The 16,473-nt window shown below is 35.9% G+C and overlaps 1 protein-coding gene across 1 annotated transcript in view; it reads left to right on the top strand.

Annotated features, from left to right (window-relative positions):
* The window catches only part of LOC148839412 (dynein axonemal heavy chain 6-like), a 132,053-nt gene that overhangs the window by 64,473 nt on the left and 51,107 nt on the right, over nt 1-16,473 (top strand). Inside the window, exons 46-58 of the mRNA XM_088935888.1 lie at nt 1,096-1,269; nt 2,234-2,366; nt 6,614-6,669; nt 7,192-7,400; nt 8,032-8,160; nt 9,229-9,369; nt 9,611-9,778; nt 10,366-10,536; nt 11,604-11,771; nt 13,467-13,553; nt 14,036-14,233; nt 14,695-14,865; nt 15,409-15,603. Of these exons, the coding sequence (XP_088792014.1) occupies nt 1,096-1,269; nt 2,234-2,366; nt 6,614-6,669; nt 7,192-7,400; nt 8,032-8,160; nt 9,229-9,369; nt 9,611-9,778; nt 10,366-10,536; nt 11,604-11,771; nt 13,467-13,553; nt 14,036-14,233; nt 14,695-14,865; nt 15,409-15,603 (2,000 nt within the window). The remainder of the gene's footprint in view (nt 1-1,095; nt 1,270-2,233; nt 2,367-6,613; nt 6,670-7,191; nt 7,401-8,031; nt 8,161-9,228; nt 9,370-9,610; nt 9,779-10,365; nt 10,537-11,603; nt 11,772-13,466; nt 13,554-14,035; nt 14,234-14,694; nt 14,866-15,408; nt 15,604-16,473) is intronic.

The raw sequence follows: 16,473 nt of genomic DNA on the forward strand, positions 1-16,473 counted from the left end.
GGGGGTAACGAATGCCCCTTGCTCAATGCTCATTGTTTCTCTCCATCTACTCCATTACCCTTCAGCAACTCCATGACTCATTCCACCTAATGGGAGGGTTCCAACAGCCTGATTGCTCTTTCTTAAACCCAAGACTGTATCTTGCGTTCCTCAAGACTTAATTCACTGAATACTAGTGATAATCTGAAAGCAAGTTTTTTTTGCCAGAAGTAAACCAACACCATATCCTTGTTTATAGCTCTATTTCCAGGAATGAATAAGTTCTTCTAATAACCCGGTAGAAAAAGAAACTGATACATTGCAATCTTCATAACAATGTTGCACTCCTTGTTTCGATGTAATTCTATTGTTGAGACCCCTGTGTGTCCTAGCAGACTGGTACTCCTTACCCCACAAATGTTTGCCTATTGTCAAAAATCACACACAGGCATTGCCACATACCCATGCGCACTCTGCACCACGCAATTGATCCCACACTCCTTCCTATTTAAACCCTCTATTCTCAATCCATCCTCACTCACCATTGAGGCTTTCACTGCTATAGCTACACAACCCTTCAATCTAGATTTCTAGTTCTCTCTCGACCTTTGCTTTACATCCAAGACTCCTCTTGACAAACGATTTGGATTATTTCGCTTTGTTTTGGATTTTCTTTCAACCACCTCTCTGGCCACGCACAGGGTCCAGCTACAGTAACTAACTTAAGTTTGGGCATTACTGACACTTACAGTATGTGTTTCTACACCAGTATCAAATGTTTGTAATAGTGGTAAGACATTGTGGAAAATCACCTCCGACCTGAAGTACTGTAAAACGAGACAAAGAATTGGAACATACGTAACACGATGACGGTTAGTGTTCAGGAACAGTCACAGTACTAAGATTCATTTACTGTATATTCTGATAGACATTCATGACTTCAAAACAGTAGGGGCCTTATTCTTCAAAGTAGTACTCTATTCCAGAGAATTAGTCTTTTGATGTTATACTTTAGCTTAGGACATAGCGGGTAATCTCTTGTAAACTACACCTTTTAAATATATTTCTCTATAATTGCAGACAGAAAATTATTTTAAAAATGTTTGTGTTTTTCAGGACTGAACATATCTTCCTTCTCTGGATCACTCATGCCGGCAGGGTTCAACAAAAAAGTAAACCTAGTAGAAAGTGCAGATCTAAGTAGCAACCTTATATGCACTGCAGATACAGTCCGGTATTCCTTTTTAACTAGCTTACTTTTACTCGGCAAACAGCCAGTACTGTTGACAGGTAAAAGATGTTCTGCATCAAATGTTTTTAATGCCTTAATATAATTAACTCTTATTTGAGTCTGTCATTTATTTCTGATGATACAGTATATCTTAACTGTAGCAAAACTCTTAAAAGTGGGATATAGTAACCCCTACTTGTAGGCTGTATGAATTCTTTTTTTTTAAATAAATTGCGATGGTAAGATTTTTACAATAGGCATTACCTGGGCAGGTATAATGTTGGTAATTCATTATTTTCTTTGTGCTGTAAATGTCTCGGAAAAAATTACTATTCTCATCACGTATTCTAAAACTATCCAAATCTGCCCTTTAATTTAAGCAGTTCAGTAGCTACAGTATAGCAATATAGAATGTAATACTTTTATTAAATTGCATTATTATATAAGAGACACCACTGGACATTCATGCGAAAGGTCTGAAAGGCAGCACAAATGCTACTACCCATCAACTCCTACATCCCTGGATTGCTTTGACCAATAGACAACCTGTTTTTAAAAAACAGAACTACTACAAAGTTAATAGAAATTTGGGAGAAATGTTGGATCCTAATCTCACAACCTTTCACTTATGTGTGCATATAAATCTCGCACCTAGGACTACCCATAGCTCATTTCTCCCATACCAAACCTGCTACCCCTTCTACACCAACTTTCTAGCTTAGTCCTTACAATCTGAGGAGCAGCCTGGGCAGCCTCACCCATAGAGAGGCTGACAATTCCTCAGCCAGGCGAGCTACACCAAATATACTCTGCACATTTTGTTAGGATCTGACTAAACTACTGAAATTACAACTATTACTTGGACTGGGGTTAACCTCTGATTTCATATGAATGGTGTGATTGACAACATGAGGTTTATAACTAAAAGACTGAGAGGTACTTTTGATCCTGGTGCATAAAGCTAGACATAATTTATATTACTCTTGTGAATATGTGAAAACTAGCTGTGTTTTCTTTTTTCAGGAGATTCAGGAGTTGGCAAATCTATGTTGATTCACAGCATGCTTCAAATGCTTCAGAAAGAAGGAGGGCATTTGGTAAAACCAGGTACTATTCTTGGGCAAGTGTTTCTGCACAATCAAGCAAAAACTGCAAGGTAATGCACAAAAGTATGAAATATAATAAACATTGTTATTGGAAATACACCATATACAGTACAAAACTAAATTGTATATTAAAATGCTCTGCATAAGAAGGCCTTTACTTATATTGAAAGGTTAGATGAACAAATTAAGCATTTAGGGGTTCATGCTTCTTTTTTTTAATTAAAACTTCACTCCCCCTACCCCCTTCCATCACTTATCTCTTGTTTGATGTCAAGCTCTGGTTGACATCAAATTGCCTGAAGCTAAATAGTCACAAAACAGAAATTTTACTGGTGGGCAGCAAACGTCAGCTGGGAAAGCTGGAGAAGTCCACAGTAATAATGGATGGCTTCCCCATTCACACATCAGCTGTAGTCAGGAATCTGGGAGTCACACTTCATCCTTTCCTGTCTTTTGAGCTTAACATGAAAAATGTGAATAAGACTTTTTTTCACCTTACAAATATTGGCCACAAGGCAATTTCTGTCAATGTCCAATGCTGCTGAGTGCCTTATTCATGGCTTTATAACATCCAGATTGGTTTCTTGAATTCTTTACTAGGAATGGAACTCTTCCTAACATTTCTCTCAGTAACCATACTGTATCACTCCTCCACTTAAGTCTGTATATTGGTTGCCTATAAAGTCAAGTATTCAATACAAGATCTTGTTACTGACATTTAAGGCAGATTATTTAAATCTGTCTCATCTCACATCTCTGAACTCCTACAGCGTTAAACAGTAAGTGCTTGCAAACTGTTTTCTCTACAACAAATGTTATTTGGCAAACTATCCTCCTAAAAATTCAATTTTCAAGGAAGCTTGACCTTAGCAGAGATAAATATTTTTTTAACATTTTGGAATCTATCCATCCCTCAATTCTGACAAGGGCACCAGAATGACCAGGATGCAAAAGAACCCCAAAACTAGACTGATTCATTCAAACTTTACAGAAGGAATTGCATTCTTCTCATCAGGAATATGACCATATCTGCGCTAAATAGGTTCATGTACATGACCAAAAAACAATTTGTGTTTTATTAAACATTTCGTATCATCCTGATTGACTTGGGGTTTGCCATGGATCTCTGCCACAAACCCGTGATCCATGAGATCAGCTTCAAATAGCAGTTTGGAAATGCTGTGTCCTGTTGATGCCATAGTTTTTTTTTTTTGGAGATTCCCGATTTATCTCCTTTAACGTTTGTCCAAAACCACTTTTCTGGCTATACGTTGGGTAAAAGTTCCTTTCTTCCTCTTTTTGGTAGACAAGAAGCCATCCTGTTTAACTTTAACTTGAGCTTTTTTAACGTCAGATCTTCAGCCATCTCCCTGACTTTCCACATGAAGATTTGGTACTGAGTATTTTGTTTCTGTGTGACACTGCCTTTTCTACCCATGATGATTACCAGGAGCTGTGAGAAACTACAAGATGACCATAAAGTGAATTATTAAAGCATTTATTTTTCATAGTTTCACAGCAGGGTGGCACAGTGGTGCAGTAGTTAGCAGTGCTAGGGATCTGGGCTCAATTCCCAATATGGGGTCCTATCCGTGTTGAATCTGCATGTTATCCCTGTGTTCATGTGAATTTCCTACAGGTACTCTGGTTTCCCCACACAGTCCAAAACCATATCGGTTAAGTTAATTGGCTTCTGGGAAAATTTGCCTTAGGTATGAGTTTCTATGTGTCTGTGTTTGCCCTGAAATGAACCAGCATCCCATTTATAGTAGGTGTATTCTGTCTTGCGCCCATTGCATGTCAGGAAACACTCTGGCTCCAGCACAACCCTGAATTGGAAAATGTAGTTGGAAAATGTATGGATGGATATATGGATCTACATATGAAAAAAATATTTTGGGCTATATAAAGTACTTATACTGTGGTATTACAACTGTCCGTGTTTCCATTAAGTAATTTGACAAATACAGAATCTGCACTTGCATTGTTTTTGCTAAAACAACCTGAATAGATCTGGAGCTAACTGTATCACCTTCCCCACATTGCTCTTTCATTGTGCTCAGGAGGGGTTAAGTACTTTACATACGTTGCTGCAGAAATATCTTATTGAGTTAATTGTTTTTCAAAGTTCTGTTTCCTCACATAAGTAAGGTTCATTCTTAAGGTAATGTGAAAGGTTTGGCTGCATGGTCCATTCCATGTTAGATTTGAATACTTATCTGTAGTTTACATTCCAACCAAGTATTAAAATTTTTTAAAAGTAAATGGTGTGAACATGAAACTTAAGCAAAAATTAGATTTTTAAGGGTCTTCAGAAAAATGCCTTTCAACAGGATTTTTACATCTTTTTTTCACAGTGCCACCTTTGGTTTTGTACTCTTATGATGACAGCTGTTTCTATGTCAGTTTTTACATCCAAGTTTTTTTAGCTTTGCTGTGGAACATACTGTAAACTACACAATTAATCTTATAAAAACTTTCAGTTTGATCTATTACAAAGAATTGAGAAAATTCTCAATTCTCACAGCAAAAGTAATAAAAAAGCTGTGCCACAGTAATTTAGCTTATAAGGACAAAATGCATTGCATAGTAATACCATTGAATCCAAACTAAAACTCCCTCATTAAAGGAAGTTGAATCAAACTTTAGTTCCTACTGTATTTAATGTCCTTTAAAAGAACCCCAATGTCATCTTTTTCTACCATGTTATTTTAGCGGACTTTACTAAAATGCAATAGAAAGAACAAGAAACAAAACCACATAAAATAAAATTATCTAAACATTTAAGTTAGACAACATTGCAGTTATGAATAATACTGTGGATAACATGGAAAGATAATACTTTATCAAAACCTTTTTTTAGCTTGCTTTTAAAAATGTATTTGTCTCACTACCTTTCATACTTGAAAGTTTTTTAAACAACTTTCATTGTATTTTAATTTATTTAAATTGTTTCCTTCAGATTACTTTCCTCTTTCATCCTAAAATGTTTTCTGTATGTGTATATATACATGTACAGTATATGGAGAGTGATTAATTCCAACTGTTTGTGAACTGGCAATAGATCAAAACTTCATTGTTTTGAGTATTCTGAATCATAAAATTATGGACTAGTTGATAAACCCACTTAACATTTATTTACTACTGCAGACGCTTCTGTTTAGTTTTATTGGATTTTGTTCCCAATTCACGTAGCATTTAAGTTTTTTAAATTAATTATGTAGGCCTTTCACTATCATAATTCAAAACTTGTGATAAAAAGAACTTAAGCATCACATGAAGCTTCTCATAAATTGGTTATGATTCAACATCACAGGCCAGTATAAGTTTGTACTTCTATCAGTGTGGAATTAAGTCAAAAGGTTTGGCTCAGGGTTGTTTTCTGTTTTTTCAGTTCTTTCTATTGCATAGGAATATTTTTCAAGAGGAAACATGGAACGTTTTGTAAAGTGTCTACTATTCCAAGTAGACTAATAACATGAGGAAACTTAATGCCAACTAGGAGTTTGTCAAATGTAACTCACTGCACATTCTGAGGCCCAGATGAAATTCTCCACCCTTTGCAATACATTAGTATAATCCATTAAATCTTTCTCATAATGCTCTTCCACCCACTTCATGGGTTCCTCAAAATTTCCTGCTTAAACCTGGCATGAATAATATGAATTTGTTTGCAGTCTCCAGATATTTATCGAATGGAATATCTGACTAATTTGGTAGATATGTACAAAAATACAGTATAAATAGCCATCAAATACTATTCCTTTACAGATTAAATGGAGAATTATCTCTTTGGTCCATTGCATTCTTTTTGCCAATCCATACCATATTTGCATATGCGTTTTATGATCCCTATGACTTAAGATTTGAAAAAATATTTAGAACATATTAAATTATCCATCCATTTCTAACAGCTTTATGCAAGTCAGGGTCACAGGGGAGTTGGAGCCTTCTCGACAAGAAGCGTGCCCAAGGCAGGATAGACCTTAGATGGGGGATACCAGTCTATTAAAGGGCACACACTGACACAAACACACACTCACTTTCCAGAGGTCACTTAACCTACCACTATGTCTTTGAACTGTAAGAAGAAACCAGAGCACCCAAAGGAAACCCAGGGAGAACATACAAACTGTACGCAGTGGCACCCCAGGTCCGGAATTGAACCCAGGTAGCAATGCTCGCCACTGCACCGCCATACTGCCTCTTATTAAATTATACTGTATCTCACAAAAAGTTACAGAATAATCTCTTTTTTGACTTCTGAAGTATGTTTTCATGTTTATGTTTGTAACAGTTTGCTGGAGGATGTTAATTCACTGACTGCTGGCTTTCTGGGCGATGCAAAAAAAGGTAAGCCATAGGAGATCTGACAATGATAAAGGTTACCCTGGTAGAGATGGGGAGAAAAAGAGATGTTACAGAAACATCTTGTAGAGAGCAGGCCACTACTGTATATGGAAGTTATTAACTGAAGTTCAGGAGGGATTACAATGACCCCTTGATTCACTCTGTCAGAATGGGGTTCAAGCCTCCTCATCTTATGGTCAGGAGGCTACCCTAACAAAGCATTCAAACCTTGGATGTTGTTGCGACAGTGAACAGGGCTGCCCGTTATTTAAAAAAATAAATTGTGTGTTTGATGTAATTTTTTTTCGTAATACCTTAGGTTACTGTATATGCATGTGTGAGTAGTTAGCTTACCCACTAGAAGTTTTTTTTTCAAACCCTGGGCTATGGTAAATTACAAGTACAATAAAAGTATCTTTTTAAAGATTTCTGTCCGCTCATCAAATAAAATTTATATAATAAAAGATATTTACTTTGGTGTTTGCAAGTTTGTTTTTTTTCTGTTTTTTGTGATGGTACCTTCAGATGCTATGTTGAGAAGCATATCTGTCGAGGAGCTCATTAGGATAAGAAGTATGAGGGGGAATCCTTATGAAGAAGCTCGGCGCTCTGGCATAACTGCTTCCATTATGCAGTGTACTGCTCGCAGCAGCAGCACCCAGTTACAGGCTCACATCTTAAAGAAACTTGTCAGGAAGGGCAAAGACACTCTTGGAGCTCCCACAAACAAAAGAGTATGAAATTAATATTAAACCTTTTTTTATGTGTGTTAATAAACAAACATAATTTTTTAAGCTTATATCTAAAGATTTGTTTTCATTGAAGACCTTTGTATAGGGTGGCACATTTGTTACCATTGCTGCTTCACAGACAAGATGCAATTCTAGACCTAGAGTGCTATCTGTGTTGAGTTTGTATGTTCTCCCTGTCTGTGGAAGGTTTTTTTTTGCTGGGTTCTCTGGTTTATTCCCACAGTCTAAATACATACCGTCAGGTTTATTGGCTTCTGGGAAAAATTGGCTCTGGTATGAGTGTCTGTATGTATTCTGTGATGAACTGGTCTTCCATTCAGGAAGGTATCTTGCCTTGAGCCCATTCCTTGCCACATAACATCTAGAACAAATGCCAGCAGTGTACTTTCTATGTATCTGAGATAATGTATACTAAGTTAATCTTATTCTAAACATGTATTTTTTCTGCAATTTACTGTTGTCACAATGTGATATACAGTATATAAATCACTCTTTCTTTCTTGTAGGAAAACTTTCCAATTGCATTGTATTTTATTTTTAATAAGTTGACAGCATTTCATGATAATTGGCACCAATTCATATTTCTGAATAAATCTGATTATTTTCTTTCAAGGCTTTGATCTTTGTAGATGATCTGAACATGCCAACACCAGATGAGTATGGAGCTCAGCCTCCACTGGAGCTTATTTTACAATTTCTGGAGCTTCGAGGACTCTTTGATACCAAAACACTTGCCTGGAAGGTAATGCATTTATTTAATATTTATACATTTCAGATGTCAGTATATGGCTGACTAATTGTAAGACTAACATCTGACATATCTATTTTCTTGTAAAATCATTTCTCAAAAATAAGTTTATATTTTTTAAGACCATAAGAAAAGTTTCAAACAAAAAGAGGCTAGCCTTGTTGGTTGTTAGTAGTTAATTTATTCAAGGATCTCATCCACCCATTTCTTAGTAGAAACCACAGTACTGGCTTCAAGTACTGTGCAGGGTAGCTCCTTCCATTCTCCCAAACCATTTGCCATCTGTTCTTAGTTTTAAATTCACTTCCACATACTGTAGTTTGCATTCATGTCTTCTAATGTGTGTTTATTCACTGTTTATTCTGAAAATGTTTACTTGATCAGGTAGTCTTCTCTTTTCAAGACAAAAAGGATCACTTCCTTCAGTCTGACAGCACAGGATTTTGCTTTAAGCACCAGAAAATACTTTGCTCCTGTTATACTGTTTTGCTCCTTTTCTCTGGACTGATTCCAGAGCAGGAATATCTTTTTATTATGAGTACCAAAACTGTAAAAAAACATTATTACATAACATAAATTACTCTGGATTTATAATATACTGTATATATATATGTGCTTAAATAAGGTAGCAACCTGCTTTGAATACCATAATTCACTAGGTTATCTGTAATTTTAAGCCATCTGCCTACTGATATCATTGGTCTTGGTATTACGTTAGTAGTTCTGACGTGTGTCTTCAGATTTTTGTTCCAGCTGAGTTCTTAATCACAGTCTTACTTATTTCAATTTTCTGTTTAAGGCATTTTTAAATTTGCTTTCATCTCTTCAAAACCAGAATGTGATTTGTAATTGCGATGACCACTTTGCTAATTAGTAGCTAATTAGTAAGTTTCAGGCCTGCCCTCACTCAGGTGTCAGACTGTAGGTGAAATGGAACAAAACACAGTTGACCCAGAGGTACTCCAGGTACAAGGTTGAGAACCACTGTTTTAGATAATTGAACGTAAGTTCAATCCCCAAGAAGCGCCCTCCTTCTAATTTTAAATCTCTTTTGTTTTCAAGAGCATCCAAGATGTCACATTATTTGCAGCATGTGCACCTCCTCGCGGTGGGCGGAATGGAATCAGCACTCGTCTTCTGAGACATTTCTCTGTGTTTGTTCTTCCACATCCATCTGAACAGTCACTGCAGCATATTTTCCAGGTAGTGGTGTCATCTGCTGTGGTCTTGGAGGCACATGACGCTACTAATGTGCATGCCTTGATGTGTTCTCAGCAATATATATTCTGTTTGTTTAATACAGATCTGTGGATTAATTACTATTCCTAAGGCTTAGAATGGTGATGTTCATTAATGCATTACAAATTAAACTATTCCATTTTTTTTAATGTTCATGCATCTAGAATCCCTTCTCTAACTAAAACTGACTCATCATCTCTAACAGGTCCAGCTTGGACATTTCCTGGGAAGCCGAGATTTTATAGCTGAGGTCCAGAAATGCAGAGCTCCACTAGTATTTGCTTCTATTGCCATCTATTATGAGATGTGTCAAAGCATGCTACCCACTCCAGCCAAATATCACTATACATTCAACCTGAGAGACCTGTCAAAGGTAAGCCAGATTGTGCTTCAGGCCCATTGTCTTAGATCGTTGTATGTATAAAAAGTAGAATAACAAAATGTATTAAATGTATACGTTTTGTCACTTTTTCTAAATGAGTGCATTGCTGTACTCTTAGGCAGATGAATATGTTCTACAGAAATTTTAAAAAATTGTGTCTTTAGTTAACTTTGTATAGTAACAAAAGGTTAACTTACAGATCTTAATATAGTGAACATTTTAAGATCTGGAATGCTCCTTTTTAATTTGGTGTTCTATACAGCTTATCACTTTATCTTGAGGGTCACATTGATTATTTCTGATTCTCAAATTGTCTTTTAGTTACATAAAAACTCCTTTTCATTATTTCAGTAAATTGATTTTTACAGTCTTGGATCAATCCAGGCCTCCCAGTAAGCTTTAATATCTTTCTTGAATGAGAAGTTAAATTTCTACCTTGTATTCATTGTATTTATTCACCATTTAGTTTAAATTTTGTTTAAAGTTTTGTGACCATTTTATTTTTTACAAATGCAAGGATAATGTTAATTCTACTGCTTATTTCCGTAGAATCTCACGTTGTTATTTGGTCTTTCCAGGTCATTCAGGGTTTGCAACAAGCCCACGAGTCAGAGTTGGTGTCCAATGAGGCTGTTGCTCTGCTGTTTGCACATGAGGTCACTCGTGTGTTCCATGATCGTCTGGTGAATAATCAGGACAGAGAACAGTTTCACAGGATTTTATCCAATGAACTGCGTAACCACTTCAAGGTAATTCTTCATATTATATATATATATATGCTGTATATATACTGTATACTGTACATATATACTTGACAACATATGAAGATCCAGTGTTATTTTACCTATTTTACCTATATATGTTGAATTTTTTTCTTTACTTAATATTATTTTTACCTTAAATATACAGTATTTCCAAGATCTAGGGAAATCAGAAATAAAATGCTCTATGTGCAGTTTCAGTGTGCATGATGGATAATGATGGTATTACAAGCTTTAGTGTTCATCTCATTGTTTCTCTAATAATATCTGATGGATAACAAAGAGGGTAACAAAAAATTAAATTTAAATTAGAGGGGCATTGTGGCAGTCTAGGTTCTTGTAACAGCATATTGTATCTGGTTGATAAAGATAGAAATGGGATAGAATTAAAGGGTATACTGTATATTTAAAGAAATTAACATAGATCATGTAAAATTAATGCATATACCTGAGAGCTTGCAAACTCATAAAATGTTCAGTTTACAAATCAGAGACATTGTGCATTGTTTTTTAGAGAAAATCTGTGTAGTTTCACTGGTAAACTGTAGTTTTCCACAGAATATGCAATGAAATATTTAACAGGTTGTGATAACTATCTAGCCTACATGACATTTAGAATGCTCTGATCTTCATTTCACTATAAATTACAGTATGTTCAGTAACAAAAAATTTAATCAAATTATTTCATGAAAAATAATCTATGCAATATTAAGAATTTCTGCTGAGGTATGAGATTTATGAACAAACTTTTAAGGGTAAAGAAATAACTTCTACCATTACAGTAAGTTAACTGCATGAAGTTAACATGAAGTGCATGAAGTAAACATGAAGTTGCAGTTTTCTTCTGGAACATCCAATGAGATTAGAATGATTAATCGTGAAGTTACAGTACAAAACTATTCAGTAATTCAAGATCAACATAAAAACTTAAATTCAAGTTGTTTAAGAAATACAGTATAGCAAGCTTTAACTTTAGATTTTAAAGTTTCAGGAAACAAAAGTGCATTATAAATGTTAGTGAATATAAATAAATGTCCCTTTTTTACATTTTTTAGGTCTCTTGGCCAGCTGAAAAGCTGATGAAGGAACCAATTACATTTGGAGATTTTCTAGACATGAACATCCCAGTGCCATTTAGAAAATACAAAAACATTGTGGATCATAAGAAGCTACAGGCAGTCTTAGAAGAATATGATATCAGAAGTGGCAATAGAAGTTCACAGGTATTTATAAAGAACATACTGGCAGGGAAAATGTGTCTTATTCTGGTATCTGAAAAGGTAAAGGAAAAAATTTATTACTGTAAGGTAGGTAAAAACAGATGTACAGTATAAGACATAAAGTGGCATATTCAGAAATAGTCATTGTTATTTAAATTGTATTTAGAAATCCCTTTCTCATTCAACTCTCAGACTTTCCCACTCTGTATATATACAGTATTTCTCTCTCTATTTCTGTAAGTACAGTACTATGTACAGTACATAAATGCACATGTATATGTAAAGTGAGAGATGCATATGTGTTTATTATCGTCTAGAAGTTTTACAGAAGTTTCAAGTAACACATCTCAATTTAAATATTAATTGCTGAATTTTGAGCAGAATATGTCTCCTAATTTGTAAGAATATATACAGTAATGCCAAATTTACTAATCATTTAGATTTTAAGATTTTAATGCTGAAATACTTTTTGACAGTATACTGTATTTCTTGTACAACATGTGGTGAGAATAACCAGGTCAAATACATATTCAAGGCAAAATTAGGCTACAAGAAGAATAAAATGTAAGATAAGCAAATTCTAGGATGGGTGATCAACTTCAAATCTCAGCTCTACTATTACGAGTAAGATGAAAAACAACTCTCTCAAGACAAAGACTTAGCAAGCGTTCCACAAAGGCTTTTCATTTTCTTCTCCATAGTTAAATAAGATAAGAGATAAGATCACTTTATTAGCCATACAATTTCTTGCATTAGCAATTTGTCTTTTTCGCATACCCCAGCTTGCTCTCCGTGAGACACACAGGCACACAGACGGGGAGAGAGAAGCTTGGGGTCAGGGCGCAGGGTCAGCCATTTATACATTTATACTGCCCCTGGAGCAGTTGGGGTTAAGGGCCCCAACTTAAGGGCAGTTGGGGTTAAATGATTGCAGTGATTTACATATCGTCATATGCCCTGAATTATCTGTTAGCCATGGGCACCAACAAATTTAGGAAATGGCGTAGTAAAACATTAAGCCCTAATATATGTAGTACTCATTAAATTTTATTCAAATATGAGTGAGAGAAAATGAGTGGGTACCTCAGCCACACACGTACAGCACACCAACTACAAAAACGGAAGTCTAGGACTAAAATATCTTTATTTTAATTTTTTACGTCTAGTCTATCATTTGAAGTACTGCTATGTTATAACCATTCTTATAATAGGTTTTCAGTCTGAAGGAGCAGTGTAATAAAATTAAGTATGTCAGTATTCATTGTAATATTTTCTTTTACTATGAATCACTTGGAGTTTTAAAGTATTTCTGTTAATCATTTTGTTTGAGCTTTAGTCTTCTCTGGTTTCTCTTACACAGTTGCATTGATTAGATTTGGGAAAATATGAGGATCTGCAATATATTAAATAAGATAATGATTTTGTGAAACATCAAAAGGAACAGCAATATCCTTTAATTGAAATTAATGCCTGCTATTGTACATCTATTCAGCTAATATGTCATACTGTGAATGCTTTATTGATTAAACTCATTGTAGTGTATACTATTATTTGCATCCTTTGAATTAAAGGCAGAATTATAATTAATGATATGTCTTTCACTATATGACAGATCTTAAGCTTTCTATTCTCTGCTCAGTACAGGGTATATATAAATTAACTTTAAAGGGTGCTAACATTAATTCCTCTTATGTACAGTCTCCTATGGTGTTCTTCAAGGAAGCTGTGGAGCACATCACAAGAGCTGCCAGAGTGTTCAGACAACCAGGAGGACATATGATGCTGGTACAGAGAAACCTTTGTCAAAACCAGTATCATTCTTTATCATTGACAAATTCAACCCCCTCTTCAAATAAAACAGCATAAAATGGAGCAGACACAAGGGGAAAAAAGGCACTTGTTTAGGCAAAGGGTTGTGGCAGTATGGAACAAGCTGCCCAAGCCATGTTGAGGAAGCCAGAACCCTGGCTTCTTTCAGCTACTAACTGGCAATCAGGCTAAATGGACCAGAAGCCACTTCTCATTTATAACCTTTCTTATGTTCTTGCCTATATGCTACCAGCATCAGATGAGATTGAATCAAATGGTTGGCCAATTGTTCAAACTGAAGGAATATATTCTGACTTTTGTCGATTAATTATTTTTTAATTTAATTGGACGTTTTGATGCACAGTGTCAGTGCGGTGGTCCATTGGGATTTATATTTGTATTTAATTATTTAATGATAATTATCTCAGCATTGACTTTTTATTTTCTTCTCTGCTCAGATTGGGCTAGACGGCACAGGAAAAGCTACCTGTGCATCCTTGGCTTGCTACATTTCAGGCTGCCAGCTGTATAGGCTGGCAGTAACTCGCACCTACAGCCATTCTGACTTCTGTGAGGATCTAAAAAAGGTCTACAGACAAACAGGACTTAACAAAAAAAACACTGTGCTTCTCATCAAAGATTCGGATATAGTTAAGGTATGGGTAACGTATGAATAATAAAGCAGAAAATAGTCTTTTAATTAATAGTGGTTTTGAAAATGTAGTTTTATATCCTGTGGCATATTAACAAAAGTATTGTGCTCTGTTTTTCAGATTTAATACAAGCTTCAATTAGAAACACCTGCCTACAAGGAGCATGACATAAGCACAAGCATTTAGTTAAATAGCACTCATCTGTCTTAAATTCCTTTAGAACAGTCACAATTGATTAATGAATTAGTGTTATACTTTTTACACAAATATTTTTCTGTCATATAGAAGCTTTCAAGTACCAGTTCCATTTTGTAATTTTTTTAGAAAAATATTAGATATTCCCAAGTTTTAAATGTTTCATATCAAACATTCCTAACACTAATTGTGCCTCCCTACTGTATCTTAAGACTTTTTGCTTTCTTTGATGTTTGCAACTATCTGTCAGATTAATATTATCTCCAAAGGAATCTTTCCTTGAAGACATAAACTGCATTCTGAACTCTGGTGAGGTTCCAGGCTTGTTTGACAAGGAAGAGATTGATGGTATTGCAGTTGAGCTGAAATCAGTTATAGAAAGATCTCTCAATGACAATAAGGAGGACAGCAGAGAAGAAATGTATTCATTATTCTTAAAGGTATGGCTTTTACAGGATATCTGTCAGGTTGTAGGCAAAAGCAGTCTTTCAAGTAAGAGAGATGAAAATTTGTTGAAAATTCTGTGGACTTGTCCAGTCCTTTACAAAGTATAACAAAACTGAGATACCAACAATATTTTTGCATATAAGTCTCATCCCAATTTCTTTTTTAGTTAACTTAGTAGGTTACTAAGAACGCTTCTTTTTTAATTAAGGGTTGCAGTAACCTAATTGCATCTAGATACTATCCCTAAAGCATAAGGTGAAGGGCAGACTTACTTCAAGTGTCTTAAATTTCTTCATTTCTGTCAACATCATTTTAACAGCAAATATTTTATCATGCCCAATACTGATTGCTAGCATAATTGACAGAGGCAAGAGAAAATGGCATAATAATGTGACAAACACATGATGCCTCACTTTTGCAATCATAGTACATCAGAAGGTGTCCTGTCCAGTTATTAATTTCTTTATCTGGGTGTACCATGTTGTTGCTGTGCAGTGTTTGCTATGAATAATGAGTATTTAAAACAACTATTTCAGCAAGTGCATCAGAGGCTTCACATTGTTTTGGCATGCAGCCCTGCGGGGTCGTCTCTACGCCAGCACTCCCGCACGCACCCAGCTCTGCTCAGCTGCTGCACTATTGACTGGTACAGCGAATGGACAAAAGAAGCCTTACTCAGGGTTGCAGACATCTTCATTGACTCTATGGAGTTTGAAGAAAAAGAACTCAAGGTATAATAAATAGGCCTTTATATTTTAATAATAGCAGTCCACGCTTGTGGGAGAATTTAATACAGCCCATCATTGTATAAAGATCCATCTCAGATCTCCATATTCTCCTAGTCAATTAATCTAATGGTGCAATAAAAATAATTCCTTTGTAGAATTACATGCCCTCTATTAAGCGTCCCTCCAGGTGCTTTTCCAAGTTGACCCTTCTGTTAGAAAACAAGTTGGTGTAAAACCGCAGGTTACCTAAGGTAAGTCTTATCTCCAGTGCTTTTTTAAATTAAAGTCAGTACTTTATTCAGCCTGCTTTCCAAATGAGTACCAGGGGTTAATCCTTCCAGGGGTAATAGGCCGGCCAGAGCGTGATGCTGACCACATCACCTCCACCTCCGGTGTCAGATGGTCAAGAAAAATGGTGGCCCTTGCCCCCCATTCCCCCATGGGCCTTTAGAGCCTGAAAAAGGGACCTACCTACCTACTCATGATGATGATGTTATCCGGTCAGTCGATCCAACTCTCTGCAATTCTATAGGCCATCTCTCGCCACGCTTTCCGGTCTTGGACTTTCCCTTTCAGCTGTTCTATGCCTAAGCCAGTGTCCGTTTTGATGGCGTTGAGCCACCGCATTCTTTGGCGGCCTCGTCTTCTTGTTCCACTGACCATTCCAAGCATCATTGCTTTCTCCAATGAATCTGATCGCATCACGTGACCAAAATAAGTGAGCCGGAGTCTGGTGATCTTTCCCTCAAGCGAAATTTCTGGCTTAATGCGCTCCAGAACCTCTTTATTGGTGACCCTTGCTGTCCATGGTATCCGTAACTCTGGTATCCGTCTTCTCCAGCACCATAGCTCAAAAGCATCCATCCTCTTTTG

This window comes from Atractosteus spatula, chromosome 2 (genome assembly GCF_055471065.1).
Source record: "Atractosteus spatula isolate fAtrSpa1 chromosome 2, fAtrSpa1.hap1, whole genome shotgun sequence".
In the NCBI taxonomy this organism is placed as follows: domain Eukaryota; kingdom Metazoa; phylum Chordata; class Actinopteri; order Semionotiformes; family Lepisosteidae; genus Atractosteus; species Atractosteus spatula.